General features: G+C 42.3%; 1 protein-coding gene across 2 annotated transcripts in view; it reads right to left on the reverse strand.

Annotated features, from left to right (window-relative positions):
* Window positions 1–18,649, reverse strand: part of LOC144509317 (uncharacterized) — a 201,626-nt gene that overhangs the window by 109,367 nt on the left and 73,610 nt on the right. For both annotated transcript variants that reach the window (XM_078237978.1, XM_078237988.1), the window contains exons 5-6: window positions 12,208–12,348; window positions 6,283–6,404 (exon numbers count right to left, since the gene is read on the reverse strand). In XM_078237978.1, the coding sequence (XP_078094104.1) occupies window positions 6,283–6,404; window positions 12,208–12,348 (263 nt within the window). The remainder of the gene's footprint in view (window positions 1–6,282; window positions 6,405–12,207; window positions 12,349–18,649) is intronic.

Raw genomic sequence — 18,649 nt, forward strand, 5'->3', positions numbered from 1 at the left:
TAAGGAAGCATAGCTAACACAAAGGAAGAACATGAAAAATATAAGTTAATAAATTTACAGAATGTGTATATAATTGACAAATGCATTACGACACGAATAAGTGTAAAGTGGTGTATTTGAAAGGAATATTGAGGAGATCACATATATCATGGAGAATGAGAGACCTAGGAATACAGACATTCAAGTAATTAAAACTAGTGGACTCTGATTGATAGAAGCATTGCCATGGAGAGTGCACCAGTTAATGGATGACTGACATGAGGGAGGAGGCAGCGGCACAGTGTATTGTCACTGGATTAGTAATTCTGCCCTGGTTTCAAACCTCACCACGGCAGATGGTAAATTTAAATTCAATAAAATAAATCTGGAAATGAAAACCATTAAGCCATTGTCAATTGTTTTAAAAGCCAATCTGGTTCAGTCATGTCCTTTAAGGAAGGAAACCTGGCATAAACTCCAGACCCACAGAAAGGTGGTTGATTTTGACATGCTCTCTGAAATGGCCTAGCAAGTCACTCAGTTGTATCCAACTACTACAGAGGCTACAAAAAGGAATGAAACTGAATGGATGACCCGGCATCAACCCAGGTTCCAGGAATGATAACTTAGCCCTGTCAACCTTGCAAAGTCCTTCTTACTAACACCTGGGTGCTTGTGCCAAAATTGGGAGAGCTGTCTCACAGACGCGTCACGTCTGACACAGTCATACCTTACAGAGAATGTCCAAAACAACTCCATCACCATGTTCTATCAGCAGGACAGACCTGGCCGAGTGGTGTACAGTAAGTTACCCTGGGTGTCCTCAACATTGACTCTCAGCCCCATGAAATGGGTAAGGAGGCCTCCTGCTGATGATGAGATCCCCCTTTCACCACCACCAGCTGATGACTCAGTACTGACAAGGCAGGTATATCAAGTTAGACCACTGATCAGCCATGATTGCATTGAAGGGTACAATAAGCTTGATGGGCTGAATGGCCTACTCCTGTTCCTATGTTCCTACTCCTTCAGTTGAGCACTGGGAAGAAGCACTGACGGTGGCAATGGCACAGCATGTACTCTGGGTGGGTGATTTCAATGTCTATCATAAGAGTGGCTCAGTGACATCACTAAAGACTGAGCTGGCCAAGTCCTAAAGTGGAGATGCTGGCGTTGGACTGGGGTAAACACAGTAAGAAATTTAACAACACCAGGTTAAAGTCCAACAGGTTTATTTGGTAGCAAATGCCACTAGCTTTCGGAACAGGCTGTCCCTTCATCAGGTGGAGTGGAGAAATGCTCACAAACAGGGCAGACAGAGACACAAACTCAGATTACAGAATAATGATTGGAATGCAGTCTTTACAGATAATCAAGTCTTAAAGGTGCAAACAATGTGAATGGAGGGAGCATTAAGCACAGGTTAAAGAGATGTGTATTGTCTCCAGACAGGACAGCCAGTGAGATTCTGCAAGTCCAGACAAGCTGTGGGGGTTACAGATAGTGTGACATGAACCCAAGATCCTGGTTGAGGCCGTCCTCGTGTGCGGAACTTGGCTATCAGTTTCTGCTCAGCAACTCTGCGCTGTCGTGTGTCGTGAAGGCCGCCTTGGAGAACGCTTACGCGAAGATCAGAGGTCGAATGCCCGTGACCGCTGAAGTGCTCTTCAACAGGAAGAGAACAGTCTTGCCTGGTGATTGTCGAGCGGTGTTCGTTCATCTGTTGTCGTACCGTCTGCATGGTTTCCCCAATGTACCATGGCATCTGTGTCGATGATCCGGCACGTCTTGCAGAGGTTGCTGTGGCAGGGTTGTGTGGTGTCGTGGTCATTGTACTCCTGAAGGCTGGGTAGTTTGCTGCGGACTATGGTCTGTTTGAGGTTGTGTGGTTGTTTGAAGACAAGAAGTGGGGGTGGCCTTGGCGAGATGTTCGTCTTCATCAATGACATGTTGAAGGCTCTCTTTAACCTGTGCTTAATGCTCCCTCCATTCACATTGTTTGTACCTTTAAGACTTGATTATCTGTAAAGACTGCATTCCAATCATTATTCTGTAAATTGAGTTTGTGTCTCTGTATGTCCTGTTTGTGAGCATTTCTCCACTCCACCTGACGAAGGGGCAGCCTGTTCCGAAAGCTAGTGGCATTTGCTACCAAATAAACCTGTTGGACTTTAACCTGGTGTTGTTGAACTTCTTACCAAGTCCTAAAGGACATAACTGCTAGGTTGGGTCTGCGGCAGGTGATGAGGGAACCAACAAAAGGGAAAAGCATACTTGACCTCATCCTCACCAACCTCTCTGCCACAGATACAACTGTCCATGACAGTTTAGGTAGGAGTGACCACCATACAATCCTTGTGAAGAAAAAGTCCCATCTTTGCACTGATGATACCCTCCATCGTGTTCTGTAGTGCTACCTCCATGCGAAATGTGATAGATTTCGACCAGATTGAGCAACTCAAGACTGTGAACCATCAGCAGCATCAGAATCATACTTAACCACAATCTGTAACCTTATGGCCCAACATATCCCCCACTCTACCACCACCAAGCCAGGGCGTGAACCCTGGTTCAATTAAGAGTGCAAGAGGGCATGCCAGGAACAGCAACAAGCATATCTAAAAATGAGGTGTCAACCTGCTGAAGCTACAACACAGGGCTATTTGTGTGACCAACAGCAGAAGCAGCGAGTCATTGACAGAGTTAAGCAATCCCACAACCAATGGGTCAGATCTAAGCCCTGCAGTCCTGCCACACCTGGCTGTGAATGGTGGTGGACAATTAAACAACTTAGTGGAGCAGGAAACCCTACCCTCAATGATGGACAGCCAACACACCAGTAAAAAAGGTAAGTCTGAGGCACTCGATGCAATCTTCAGCCAGAAGTGCCAAGTGGATGATCCATCTCGGCCTACTCCAGAAGTCCCCAGCATTACGGATGCCAGTCTTGGATCAATTCAATTCACTCCATCTGATATCAGAAAATGGATAAAGCAAAGGCAATGGGCTCTGACAATATGGTAGCACAGTGGTTAGCACTGCTGCTTCACAGCTCCAGGGTCCCGGGTTCGATTCCCGGCTCGGGTCACTGTCTGTGTGGAGTTTGCACATTCTCCTCGTGTCTGCGTGGGTTTCCTCCGGGTGCTCCGGTTTCCTCCCACAGTCCAAAGATGTGCGGGTTAGGTTGATTGGCCAGGTTAAAAATTGCCCCTTAGAGTCCTGGGATGCGTAGGTTAGAGGGATTAGCAAGTAAATATGTGGGGATAGGGCCTGGGTGGGATTGTGGTCGGTGCAGACTCGATGGGCCGAATGGCCTCCTTCCGCACTGTAGGGTTTCTATGATTTCTTCTTCTATGATTCTGCTCCTGAACCTGCCACACCCCTGGACAAGCTGTTCCAATATAGATACAACACTAGCATCTATCTGGCATTGTGGAAAAAAACCCAGCTATGTCCTGTACACAAAAATAGCACCATTTGCAATTCCTCAGATACTGAAGCAATCCATGTCCAAACACAATAAAACCTGGACAATATCCAGACTTGGACTTACAATGGCAAGGAAAATTTGCACCACACAAGCGCCAGGCAATGATCATCTTCAACAAGACAGCATCTAACTATTGCCTCTTAACATTCAATGGCATTACCATCACTGAATTCCCCACTATCAATAATCCAGGGGTAACCAGAAACTGAACTGGACGAGCCATATAAATTTTGTGGTTATAAGAGCAGGTCAGAGACTAGGCACCCTGCGTCATGTAATTCACCTCCCAACTCCCCAAAGCCTGCCCACAATCTCAAGTCAGGAGTATGATGGGATGCTCATCTCTTAGTCTGGTTGAGTACAGCTCCAACAACACTAAAAAACTTAACACCATCCAGGATAAAGTAGTCACTTGATTGGCATCCCTTCCACAAACATTCAGTCCTTCCTCCACAGATGCATGGTAGCAGCAGCATGTGCCATCTATATGATGCACTGCAGGAACTCACCAAGATTCCTTAGACAACACCTTCTAACTCACGACCATACCAGCTGGAAGGAGAAGGGCAGCAAATACATGAGAATGCCACCACTTGGAAGTTCCCTCCAAGCCACTCATCATCCTGACTTGGAAACATATTGTCACCATTCCTTCATTGTCATTGAGTCAAAATCCTAAAACTTACACCCTAATAGCACTATGGATATACCTACACCACATGGACTGCAGTTGTTCAATAAGGCAGCTCACCAGAACTTTCTCAAGGGCAACTAGGGATGGGCAATGACAGATGGCCGAGCCAGCGAAGCCCAAATTCCTTAAATGAATTTTAAAAACCTGACAGTTAACTGCCAAGCTTTGTTTAAATTCAGACCAGGCAGGTTTACTCTCATTGGTCAAAGCATTGCCTGAGGGAATGAACCACAGAATGGCTGTCATCTATTTTGTTTATTTGAAACATGCACAATGTTTGTACATTTATTTGTCTACAAAGAACAGGGCTTTGTGTATTAATAGATGTAGCTGTAGAACACATAAGTGAACCACATTGTCTTAAATTGGTTTTCAGCGTCATTTAAGAATTAAATTGCCTCAACCAGAGTCAACCTGACAGATTTGAGTTTAAACAAAGCTTAGCAGTTAATTGTCAATCATCAATAAACTGGTACATTTTCTATGACAATGCCTCTATTAATCAGAGTCCACTTATTATCCAATCAGCACTCTCTTCTCATGAAGTATAAATTGTTATTCCCTTTACAATTGGTATTCTTGCAAATTGTCCTGACAAGTCCAAGACCAAAAGCTTTGACAACATGCCTTTTCAGCAACACCTAATTCTGTACTATCAAATGACTATTAACTAATTCCATTAAATAAAGCAAACAACGCACTGACGCTCACCTAAAGGAATTGTATTGGAAAACAACAAAGTCATTTTAAACTTGTGTAGTGCCTTGGTTAGACCATATTATAAAAATGATATATGGAGCATTGGAGAAGGTGCAACAAAGATTGATAAGGATGTTAGCAGAACTGAGAGGGTACATGCATCAATAACTCATGCCCTCACCAGAACGAGTATTCTACATTCCAAAAAAATGAATTGATCTTCAACTGCTAGAAACCCCATGTCACTCTTTTCCAATAAATGGTTATCCTTTCAAAATCAGGATGCTCAAAATTACCACCACTATTCCAAATATAGTATCAATGATAGTCTATACAAAACTAAAATATGTGCATTATTTCAATCAAATGCCTTTCATATGTATCCAAGTACTTAATTATCCTTCCAGCTTTATATTGACAAGAAATTTTAATAATCGTACAAATCCTTTCCCTATTCCATTATTTTTTAGGTGCCACCCTTTGTCTATGTAATAAATGCTCACTTTTACTTAATGTCCTTTTTAAAACATGTCACAAAGCATGAAATATGAAATAATGATCACCTCACTCAGTCAATTTGCTCCACAAGCCATGTCTAATTTGTCCCATCATACAATCCATTCTATGCACCTAACTTCTTGAAGGAGGTGACCAAGTACCCTGAACAAAAAACATAGTTCTGCAAAATTTCTCCTTGAAGATGAATTTAATCAAGTAAAACTCCAGGGTATTAATTTCTACAGCCCACTTCATCCAGTTGTACTTCAGATGAGTCACCCATGGTCCCAACCATACAATAAGTATTATTCTCTACAAAACACCTTTCTTGGTCCTTGTTATAATTGTCAGTTCCATCCTTATATAATTATTTATACAGCATTTTTTGATATGGCTAACCTAATTGATTGACGATTTTTAAAAATATCACGTCAAATAAAATGTAATTTTAAAAAAGCATTGTGATTTCCTCAAGGAATAAGGATGATGGTTTTTCTGTTCCCAATGTTTCACTGAAGGATTAGCTAGTGGGCAGATTTCCTAAAATATTACTTGGGATATGAGGCAATACCAGTAGAAAGGGATTCTTGAAAAATTGGAAATGATTTCATTGGAAGAGAAGAGTTCATGAAAAAAAATGATAGAGCTGCTTAAAAATACTAGGGGATAAGATAGAGGAGATAGAAACAGATTGTTTCCACTTACTGTGGGGTCTATTTATACAGGTAAGGCATTCTTTGCACTACTCAGTAATTCATCCCTGCTGGGAATGGAGAATCAAAAATTAATATTTAAATGTTATTAATCTACGAGAAACAGCACAAGGAACATTCATTGGTATTAGAGGCATGTCTTGTCAGCGAACGTATTGCTATAAGTGGCATCATAGGAAACTGGTTGTAGAAAATATGAATTACATTACCTTGTTGGAGTTCCATAATTGCTACAGCTCCCTTCTTTCCTTGCATCACAGTGTCATTGAACACATTTATTATGGTAGCTGGCGCCTGAAGCTTTGTAGTCAAATTTTTGAAGTAAATAAACCTTGTTGAAAAAGCAAAAATGACTAAATTCTGTTGGCATAATCATTAACATTTTGCATATTCTATTTTAATACTGTTAAAATGTACCTCTTCCTCCTGTAGAAGTTATGGAAATTCTTTATATGTACATATATATTGCTCAAAAATAGAAAACACATTTCTAGAATATAGTTATCCATAATTCTCTGGGATTCTTGTAAAAAATCTATCCATAACTGACAAATTCACATGAAGGCATTACATTTGGGATTTCCAATGTCAAAGAAAACTGTGCAAGTGATCAGAGAACTTCTGTACCAATTCAACCATAAAGCATTTGTGCTGCTTGGGAATATAGTTTAATCATGATTTTGCATTGGGAAAAAATGAGAGATGAGTTTATGGTTCATTTTCCTATCCCGATCTAGAGGCAATAGAGGCAATTTCAACCTAATCACTCGGTGGAAACCAGGCAGGCAGTTAATATCACCTGGGCAACTTACCCTCTGGCATCCCACTCTACTCTTTTAAACAAGTGGTAAAGATATCCGACTGAAGTCAACAGGGTCCTTCTTTAAATTTACAGTAACGTCCTGACATTCATAACTTCCTCTTTCCCAAATTTGCTTATCTGCACAAAAATCTTTGTACACCAGATTGCGCATTGCAGGCTCAAATGTTTGCTTATCCACTGTTTTCAAGTAAGTAGAAGTTAACTTTAGAAAATGCCAAAAAGATCCACCCAGATGAAGTGCAAAGATTGCAAGCTGTCCATGACGTATTTAGAACAGTAGACAGAGTACACTGCCCATGCATCATCTGTCATTGCTTGCACGTGGATGTGCCTTGTTGCTGTGATTTAATTCTTGATCAGAGTCCACTTTCACTCTCAACTAAAATACTATAATTGTAACAAATTTTACATTGTTTTTGTTTTATTGAACAATTTCTCTAGTCAGACCCCACTTGGAGTACTGTGCTCAGTTCTGGTCGCCTCATTACAGGAAGGATGTGGAAAAGATTGAAAGGGTGCAGAGGAGATTTACAAGGATGTTGCCTGGATTGAGTGGCATGCCTTAGGAGGATAGGCTGAGGGAGCTCGGTCTTTTCTCCTTGGAAAGACGTAGGATGAGAGGAGACCTAATAGAGGTACATAAGACGTTGAGAGGCATAAATCGGGTGGACTCTCAGAGGCTTTTTCCCAGGGTGGAAATGGCTGCTACGAGAGGACACAGATTTAAGGTGCTGGGGGGGTAGGGTACAGGGGAAATGTTAGGGGGACGTTTTTCACACAGAAGGTGGTGGGCGAGTGGAATCGGCTGCCGTCAGTGGTGGTGGAGGCAAACTCAATAGGGTCTTTTAAGAGACTCCTGGATGAGTACATGGGACTTAATAGGATGGAGGGTTATAGGTAGGCCTAAAAAGTAGGGATATGTTCGGCACAACTTGTGGGGCCGAAGGGCCTGTTTTGTGCTGTAGTTTTTCTATGTTCCATGTTCTAAATTTCTCTTTAAATGCATTACCATAGAATCCCTACAGTGCAGATGGAGGCCATTTGGCCAATCGAGTCTGATGATTAAAAACATAGTTTTATTGCCTTTGATCCTTCATACATGTCAACTTTTAGGATGTAAGCTAGGTAATTAGTTCCCAGCGTAAAGTACGTTCGTTGGTCAGGGTTTCATCATTTGCATGGTCTCTTGGGATTGTAAACCCCCCCCCATTCCACCCCACCAAATGTCAGGACTTTACTGTAAAGAACAAATTTATTTTAACTGGTGGCCTGAGCAGGAAGCTTTTGTGAATTCCCCATCATGTGAAGAATGCAGAAAACATATCTAGGGTAGAAAAGGGCCCTAACAAAAAATTATTTTGCATTTGTTTTCACTTTCCTGGTGTTCCCACGAGGAACAGAATTGCTCCACTAAGTCTGACAAGGAACTTGTTAACCTTCCATGCTCCGTGCTGAACACAAGACCTTCCCAAAACACCTGTCCACAACATAGCCATATGGTCCAAACTGGCAGCCTTCTGCTGCCTAGAATAAAGCCTCTGCTCACTGGCCAGCTGGTTCCCCCCTGATCTGGGAGTATAGTTTACTGGGGATCATGCACATCAAATCCAGGAATTAAAACCGCCCCCGTCACATTGCTGAAGTCAAGATTTGACATTCATCCCAGTTCCCCAAACACCCAATTTCCACCCCAGTTAAAATCAGTTCTGACCTCTGATCTTTAGAAAATGACAGTTAATCAGCAGCTTCGTAGAGTTATCCACTGCTCCCAAGTCCCCGAATATTTCAATTCGTTATTACTAAATCCAACGTGAATGATCACACACTTCCAGATATTGAACTCCATCTGCCACAGTACTGCCCTGCTCATTATCCTATCAAGCCCCCTTAAATGTGTGTGTTTCATGGGTCCAAATCCCTATGCAACTTTCTGCTCCCATCTACACAAATTAATCCTAATTTATGTTATAGCACAACTGATGGTAAATGCCAAGCTTCCCAAAGCCCAAAAGGGAAACTTGAAACAGCTGCCAAAATGTTTTTTACAATTTTGTATAGTATGACTATACAAAATTGTTCTGAAATCAGGAAATGATGTCCCCAACTACTATGTTTTTAAAATACTAAGAAAATAAAACAAAATTACACTTGAACACAAAAATAGCTTCACACAATAAACAGTACTTTAAAACTATTCCAAGCAATATTAACTTAAACTGCCCTCAGAGCTAATCTACCCCTTTTCTTTTTTAGCAACTATCATAGAATCATATCCTGATAATTTTAAAATGTATAGAATTCCAGTAAGCTTTTCCGCACATGAATGCCCTTTTACTTTTGAGGTATCCTCTGGGGCTGACAGCAACTGTTTCTCCAGGTTTGGCATTGTTCACACTGTCTTCTGGGAGTTCTGACCAGCCATCCTGTTGTCTTCTGGGAGATCTAAGCAGCTACCTCACATAGGTCTCAGTATTTCCCTAAATGTGTTCCTACCCTTTGATCTCACTATGCCTCTTCAGAAAAGCTTTCTTCCCAGAGCTGGTTAGATTTATTTCTTTACTTTAGCTCTTAGGCTTTAAAAACAGTAAATTTACCCATTGCAACTTCATTTACTTACCTCTTTACACCTTGAAGTAAAGCAATCCACTTATAAACTACTATCATTGCCTTCTTTAAAATTCTGACTGAAGTTCCTCTTGGTTTATTAACATATCAAACCACTTTTTACTGTTGGTTTTAGGCCCTTGCAGTCACTCTGTCTCTTACTCCAATTCAGGAAGGAGTCTAACAACACCAGGTTAAAGTCCAACAGGTTTATTTGGTAGCAAACGCCACTAGCTTTCGGAGCGCTGCTCCTTCGTCAGATGGAGTGGAAATCTGCTCTCAAACAGGGCACAGAGACACAAAATCAAGTTACAGAATACTGATTAGAATGCGAATTTCTACAGCCAACCAGGTCTTAAAGATACAGACAATGTGAGTGGAGGGAGCATTAAGCACAGGTTAAAGAGATGTGTATTGTCTCCAGACAGAACAGCCAGTGAGATCTGCAACTCCGGCAGGCAAGCTGTGGGGGTTACTGATAGTGTGACATAAACCCAAGATCCCGGTTTAGGCCATCCTCATGTGTGCAGAACTTGGCTATCAGTTTCTGCTCAGCGATTCTGCGCTGTGTGTCGTGAAGGCCGCCTTGGAGAACGCTTACCCGAAGATCAGAGGCTGAATGCCTGTGACCGCTGAAGTGCTCCCCCACAGGAAGTAAACAGTCTTGCCTGGTGATTGTTGAGCGGTGTTCATTCATCCGTTGCCATAGCGTCTGCATGGTTTCCCCAATGTACCATGTCTCGGGACATCCTTTCCTGCAGCGTATCAGGTAGACAACATTGGCCGAGTTGCAAGAGTATGTACCGTGTACCTGGTAGATGGTGTTCTCACGCAAGATGATGGCATCCGTGTCGATGATCCGGCACGTCTTGCAGAGGTTGCTGTGGCAGGGTTGTATGGTGTCATGGTCACTGTTCTCCTGAAGGCTGGGTAGTTTGCTGCAAACAATGGTCTGTTTGAGGTTGTGCGGTTGTTTGAAGGCAAGAAGTGGGGGTGTGGGGATGGCCTTGGCGAGATGTTCGTCTTCATCAATGACATGTTGAAGGCTCCGGAGGAGATGCCGTAGCTTCTCCGCTCCGGGGAAGTACTGGACGGAAGTACTTCCCCGGAGCGGAGAAGCTACGGCATCTCCTCCGGAGCCTTCAACATGTCATTGATGAAGATGAACATCTCGCCAAGGCCATCCCCACACCCTCACTTCTTGCCTTCAAACAACCGCACAACCTCAAACAGACCATTGTCCGCAGCAAACTACCCAGCCTTCAGGAGAACAGTGACCACGACACCACACAACCCTGCCACAGCAACCTCTGCAAGACGTGCCGGATCATCGACATGGATGCCATCATCTCACGTGAGAACACCATCTACCAGGTACACGGTACCTACTCTTGCAACTCGGCCAACGTTGCAGGAAAGGATGTCCCGAGGCATGGTACACTGGGGAAACCATGCAGACGTTACGACAACGGATGAATGAACACCACTCGATAATCACCAGGCAAGACTGTTCTCTTCCTGTGGGGGAGCACTTCAGCGGTCACAGGCATTCAGCCTCTGATCTTCGGGTAAGTGTTCTCCAAGGCGGACTTCACGACACACGACAGCGCAGAGTCGCTGAGCAGAAACTGATAGCCAAGTTCCGCACACATGAGGACAGCCTAAACCGGGTTGTTGGGTTTATGTCACACTATCAGTAACCCCCACAGCTTGCCTGCCGGAGTTGCAGAATCTCACTGGCTGTCCTGTCTGGAGACAATACACATCTCTTTAACCTGTGCTTAATGCTCTCTCCACTCACATTGTCTGTATCTTTAAGACCTGGTTGGCTGTAGAAATTCGCATTCTAATCAGTATTCTGTAACTTGATTTTGTGTCTCTGTGCCCTGTTTGAGAGCAGATTTCCACTCCATCTGACGAAGGAGCAGCGCTCCGAAAGCTAGTGGCGTTTGCTACCAAATAAACCTGTTGGACTTTACCCCAGTCCAACGCCGGCATTTCCACATCTTACTCCAATTACCATACTTACAGTGCTAACAGCCCATCTTCCAGGAAAAAGAAACATGCAGCCATGTCACCCAGAAGTAAAATATGACAAATCCGAGTTCTCTTGACACTTGGAGTCTCTCAAACCCCGTGTATACAACTTTGTATTCCTATACCCAAGTCATTGACATATGAAGTGAAAAGTCAGTACAGATCCTGGGCATTTGTCACATCCTGCAAGTTAAAGCACATCCCCTTCATCCTTACTTACAGCCACCTAGTCCCAACCAATTACCACCCCATGTCAGAAGGTTATGTGCACTTTTAGTTTTTAATAATTTCCTGAAAGCACACCCATATTTCCTTCTATCAAGTTTTACGCTGGGATTCTGCAGAGGTCTGGAAGCTTGTCCATGTACTTTTAGGGATTATGACTGCGATTTTCAAGGTCAACAAACAAATTAAGATTCATGGTCAACAAACAAATTAAGGTTCAAGGTGCCTCCTCAAATGGAAAAAATAATAACTGCATTCTTTAATATAAAAATGTAAGTTATTCTAAATTTTAATATTAATTTTTAATTAACATAATTGAGCACAATTAAATACAGAATAAAAATGTAAACTTGAATCACGAGCATGTTCTTTGAAGATTGTTATTTTTATAAACAATAAAACTTATTTTAATGTTTTTAACTTACAAAGGAGATCTGTTCCTTACCATTGAGCATGCCAGACAACAAAATTAAATGTTGGATAGAGGAACCAACCCAATTCTGATAATCTTCTGTCCATATCAATTCCAAAGAAAAAATTAGGTGAAGGAGTCTGCTGGAAAGTCACGTTCACCTTGGCATGGTTTCTGCACAACAAAGCAATTGAACAAGTGATACAAAAACTTTGAATATTAATGCTACTCCTGCAACAGTGCCATTGGGGAAGAATTTCCATGTCTTTCTCAATCTCAGATTGTAACTTTGGCAAAAAGGTTAGCAGGAGCACTAGAGAAATGGCATAAAACACCTGCTTCAAGTCATTTAAGTAATTGAGTTGGGCATTTTCCTGATTTTCTGCCAGACAATTGCTACAGAAATTCCAGGCAATTATGTGCTAATTTTCAGCTTCAAATGGCTTCGATTTTGGGTTCACAAAATACATCAAGATTTTTCTTAATCCATCAGTGAATTAACTTACCAACAAAAGTATTTTTAAAGGCACTGCGACAAAATACTGTTATGGAGGTGGGGGTCATTGAATATTTTTAAGGCGGAAGCAGGTATAGATTCTTGTTAGGTAAGGGAATCAAAGGTTATTGGGGGAGATGGGAATGTGGAATTCAAAATGTAAATAAATCAACCATGATCTTGTTGAATGGTGGTACAGGCTCAAGGGGCCGAATGGCCTACTTCTCCTAAGAACATAAGAAATAGGAGCAGGAGTAGGCCATCTAGCCCCTCGAGCCTGCCCCGCCATTCAATAAGATCATGGCTGATCTGACGTGGATCAGTACCACTTACCCGCCTGATCCCCATAACCCTTAATTCCCTTACAGATCAGGAATCCATCCATCCGCGCTTTAAACATATTCAGCGAGGTAGCCTCCACCACCTCAGTGGGCAGAGAATTCCAGAGATTCACCACCCTCTGGGAGAAGAAGTTCCTCCTCAACTCTGTCTTAAACCGACCCCCCTTTATTTTGAGGCTGTGTCCTCTAGTTTTAACTTCCTTACTAAGTGGAAAGAATCTCTCCGCCTCCACCCTATCCAGCCCCCACATTATCTTATAAGTCTCCATAAGATCCCCCCTCATCCTTCTAAACTCCAACGAGTACAAACCCAATCTCCTCAGCCTCTCCTCATAATCCAAACCCCTCATCTCCGGTATCAACCTGGTGAACCTTCTCTGCACTCCCTCCAATGCCAATATATCCTTCCTTATATAAGGGGACCAATACTGCACACAGTATTCCAGCTGCGGCCTCACCAATGCCCTGTACAGGTGCATCAAGACATCCCTGCTTTTATATTCTATCCCCTTCGCAATATAGGCCAACATCCCATTTGCCTTCTTGATCACCTGTTGTACCTGCAGACTGGGCTTTTGCATCTCATGCACAAGGACCCCCAGGTCCCTTTGCACGGTAGCATGTTTTAATTTGTTTCCATTGAGATAGTAATCCCATTTGTTATTATTTCCTCCAAAGTGTATAACCTCGCATTTCTCAACGTTATACTCCATTTGCCATATCCTCGCCCACTCACTCAGCCTGTCCAAATCTCTCTGCAGATCTTCTCCGTCCTCCACACGATTCACTTTTCCACTTATCTTTGTGTCGTCTGCAAACTTCGTTACCCTACACTCCGTCCCCTCCTCCAGATCATCTATATAAATGGTAAATAGTTGCGGCCCGAGTACCGATCCCTGCGGCACGCCACTAGTTACCTTCCTCCAACCGGAAAAACACCCATTTATTCCGACTCTTTGCTTCCTGTCGGATAGCCAGTTATTCTCCTATTTTGTATGTTTGAATGTATGTTCATCTGTTGCTGACAAAAGAGATATGCTATCAAAGTTTTCATCTTGCATTCATCAGGACAGTTGCAAGAATGCTAAATTTCAAAGAGAGCAACAATTTATACTGCATGAGAAAAGGGTGCTATTTGGCTGGCAAATCAACTCTGGTTTGTTGAGGCATTGGCATGGAATGTATCAGCAAACTATTGTCCCCACGCATTTGTTTAATTCAAAAATGGCACAACACCTGCATATGTTCGATAAATGCAAAATACTGTGGATGCTGGAATCTGAAACAAAAACAGAACAATGCTAGAAAATCTTAGCAGGTCTGACAACACCTATGGAGAGCAAGTAGAGCCAACGTTTCAAATTTAGATGATCCTTCATCAGACCTGAGAGGAAAGAGAGTCAGCAGAGATTTATACTATGAGGGTAGGGAAGGGTGGTGGAATTGGACAAAGGGAATGTAAGTGAGAATGCAGAAGGCTGAGAAGGTGTTGAAAGTGTCCATTAAGTGATCAGAATGCGTGAATGGGAAAACAAAGGTACAGCTAGGTAAAGGACTGCCTGAGGAATGTGGCAGTTGGCCTGGGGGGGGGAAGAGAGAGAGAGAGAGAGAGAGAGAGAGAGGGAGAACGATCTTGCACAAAGATCATAAAGTTAGCTTGCAGATGCAACAAACAATTGGGATGGCAAATTGCATGTTGGCCTTTATTACAACAAGTTTGGAGTGCAAGAATAAATTATTGTAAAGGGTTTGGTGAGATTGCACCTGGAATACTCTGCAGTTTTGGTTTCCATAATTCAAGGAAGGATATACTTGCATTGGAGGCAGTGACAGTGAATGTTCATTAGATTGGTCCCTGGGATGAGGGGGTTGGCCTATAATAAGAGGCTAAATAAATTGGGCCGAGATTCTCTGAAGTTTAGAAGAATGAGAGGCAATTTCATTGAAACAAACAAGATTCTGGAGAGATTGGACATGATAAACACTGATAGGTTGTTTCCACTGGCTGGGGAATCTAAACCATGGTGGCACAGTCTCAGAATGAGGAGACAATCATTTTGGACTGAGATGAAGGGAAATAGCTTCACTCAAATTATTGTGAATCTTCGGAATTGTCTACCCCAGAGGGCTGTGGATAACGGTGAATCAGACAGATTTTTTGATCTCTCAAGGAATCAAAGACAATGTGGAATGAGCAGGAAAGTGGAGTTGAAGCACAAGATCAGCCATTATTTTACTGAGTGGCAGAGCAGGCTTGATGGGCCATTTGGTCTATTCCTGCTCCAAACTCTTGTTTTCTTGTGTTCAGATTATCTTGCCCTCATGTCTTAGTAATTGTTACCCTGTCATATCTCCCACGTTGAATTTGTGCTTGGAAAGTAGAAATGGCTATTTTCATGTAATTTCTACTATCCTGACTTGAAACTAGATTGCTGCCTCTTCACTATCGCTGGTTCAAAAGCTAAAACTCCCTTCCTAACATCACTGTGGGTGTTCCTACAACACATGGGCTGCAGCAGTTCAAGAAGGCAGCTCACGGATTCATTTTCAAGGGTAATTAGGGATTGGCAATGCTGGCCCAGCCAATGATGCCCACATTCCATGAATAAATAATTTAAAAATCAATTTATTCCTTGTACCCAGAGCATAAAGAATGCTTATTTGGGCCACATTCCCAAGCTTATCCTTCTGTCTGATGTCTCATATCTCTTTCCTGGATTAATTATTTTACATCTTTTAGTTTCCCTTTACTTATATTGCCTAAGTACAATTTCAGACTGAGATCCAGTTTTAGAAAACTGCTTAGTGAACTCCAATACAGCATCATGGAAATCAGACAGACTTGGGACTGAATTTCAAGGAGCACTGTGGATCTCACACACTCCCCAGTTAAAAGGCTTTGGGGCAGGTGGGGGGCATGAGGAGTTCACCCACAATCCTGATGGCTGCCCCACAGCAATGTAATACCGAGGGAGAAGCGTTAGTTATTTTAGGGCGAGACTGTCGCCCCCTATCTCGGGAGAAAGTCCAACCTCAGAGAGTTACTGGCCAATTGGATTGGCTGGCGGCTCTGTAGTCCTCCAGATAGCGCCAGCCAAGGAGAGGTGGCCATTGCTAGGAATACAAGCAGCCGACAATGCTAAGGAGCCCGGACTAACAGCTAATAGTCTGGGGTCTTGGCGAGGATGATGAGCGGAGTTTGCAAAAGAGATTCCCCCCCCATTTGCCCATTTTGCCCAGCTAAAGCTGCCAGGCTTTCCAAATGGTGTTGGTAGCCCCTGCTGCAGGTAGAATACCTGCGAAGGCAAGATGAAGCACTGATGTGGCCATTAATTGCCTCAGGGCTTCAGTAGGCCTAAAGGTAGGTGGGGCTACCTGCACTTCCTCTGCCCCCCATAAAATTTCAGACAGTATGGGGTGGTTGGGTAGGCAACTACTAGATTTTACACCCACCCACTTTCCCCAAAACCACTGTAAAACCCATCGGCAAGAGAGCACAAAATCAAGCCCTGGAATTACATAGTGCCTTTTGGAATCTCAGGTCATCGCAAAACACTTTATAGCCAATTAAAGTGCTTTCTATAATCTTTTGAAGTCACCATTATTATGTGGGGAACTCAGCAGCCAATGTACACACACAGCTCCTAAAAGCAGCAACATAACAATGACCAGATCATTTGCTTTAATGCTGTAGAGGCTGTGGAATAAATGTTAGCCAGGCTACAATGGGTTAATTCCCTTGGTCTTTCTTGACTAAATGTCATGGGATCTTTTGCATCCACCCAAGAGGGAAGACATGGCCTTGGTTCAATGTCTCATTCAGAAGGAGGCACCTCCGACAGTGCAGTACTCCTTCAGTACTACACTTGACTGTGAACCTAGATTTTGTGCTGAAGTCTCCAGAGTGGGTCTAGAATCTACAACCTTCTGACTCAGAGATGAGTTGCTAACCACTGAACCACAGCTAACTTTCCATCATCAAACAAAATATGAAAATCAATATTGGGGGAGTTTGTGGAATCAGTGCCCAGATTTTTATTTTTCAGCAATTTCTCCACAGTGATGAGTTTGTTTTTGACAAATATCACATGCTGACTGCTAATGAACTACAGAGTGGATGTGTTATTGGAATAAGAAACATGCATTGTGATTTGTTTGATTCCAAGTGCGATGAGTTTTATAACAAAGCTTAGGTAGATTAAAGTACCTTTTCCTACGTTTAATTGAAAATTTTAGACTTCGCATCAAAGGTGTGTGATCAGATCAGCATAAACAGAGCAGGAAATGGAGATCTTTCCTTTTAACTGATCCCCTTAACTAAAAAAGCATTACATTTTATATAGCAGCTTTGCTTTGTAATAGAGTTATGCTGTTTGATCTCAAGTTTGTAGACAGTGTTTAGAATGTATATCCTACAACTCCGCTTTTATGCCTTTGGAACTTACATTAGAAGATCTGACATTGAAGCTACGCTTTCACTTTTAATGCTAATGTGCACCTGAAACCACTCAAGTCACCACAAAAATTGCAATATAATTGCACTCTTTCATGTCAAGTTTGAAAGGAATGAATTAAAATGGTATTGACAAAATATTTGTGCAGTTTTTTTAGATTCTAAACATTACTGTCTGGAAATAACCATTTCTAATTTTAGTATATGAATTCCTAACATGTTTGACATTCCTTTATCTGCTAATTCAATTGAGGACAAAGCAATAAGTCACAAAGGGGTATAAATTCATCTTGGATGCGAATACAAAACAGACAATACCAAATCAATAACACTGCTGATAGTGAAATTTAAGAAAATTGGGTGGAGAGTAAAATGAGCTTCCTATTCGCTATTGCTGCTTAAGTTTTAATTACAAGATCAAGGCTTAAGTAAAATTCCTGCTTTCCATAACCAATCTCATAATTTCTGAATCCTTTAAATCTGATTAGATTAGATTTTAAGTCTAATTTGTGGATTTCTTTGTACCAATGTTTTATATGTAATTCACAATGAACTTTCAATTGACCAAAGCTATTGATCTAACCATCCTCTGTAGCTTTGACATTCAATAACATTAGCATCACTGAATCTGCCACCATCAACATCCTTGGGTTTACCATTGACCAGAAACTGAACTGGACCAGTCATATAAACATTGTAGTTACCAGAACAAGCCAGAGGCTGTGAATTCTGAAGTGAGTAATTCAACTCCTGATTTCCCAAAGCTTGTCTACCAAATACAAGGCACAAGTCAGGAGTGTGATGGAATACTTCCCAATTTCCTGGATGAGTGCAGCTCAAACAACATTCAAGCAGCTCAACACACCACCTAAGAGAGCAGCCCAATTGTTTGGTGCTCGATCCACCACCTTAAGTATACACTACCTCCACCACTGATTTACAGTAGCAGCAGTATGTACCATCCATAAGATGCATTGCAGCAAGTCATTCACCATCCTGATTTGGAAATATATTGATGTTCCTTCACCATCATTGGGTCAAAATCCTGGATTTTTCTTCCTAACAGCACTGTGGGTAGACCTACATCTCAAGGACTGCAGTGGTTCAAGGAGGCAGTTCACCACCTCAGTACTCTGAAGGGTATTTAGGGATAAGCAATAAATACTGACCTAGCCAACAATGCCC

The sequence above is a fragment of the Mustelus asterias genome, chromosome 2 (assembly GCF_964213995.1).
Source record: "Mustelus asterias chromosome 2, sMusAst1.hap1.1, whole genome shotgun sequence".
In the NCBI taxonomy this organism is placed as follows: Eukaryota; Metazoa; Chordata; class Chondrichthyes; order Carcharhiniformes; family Triakidae; genus Mustelus; species Mustelus asterias.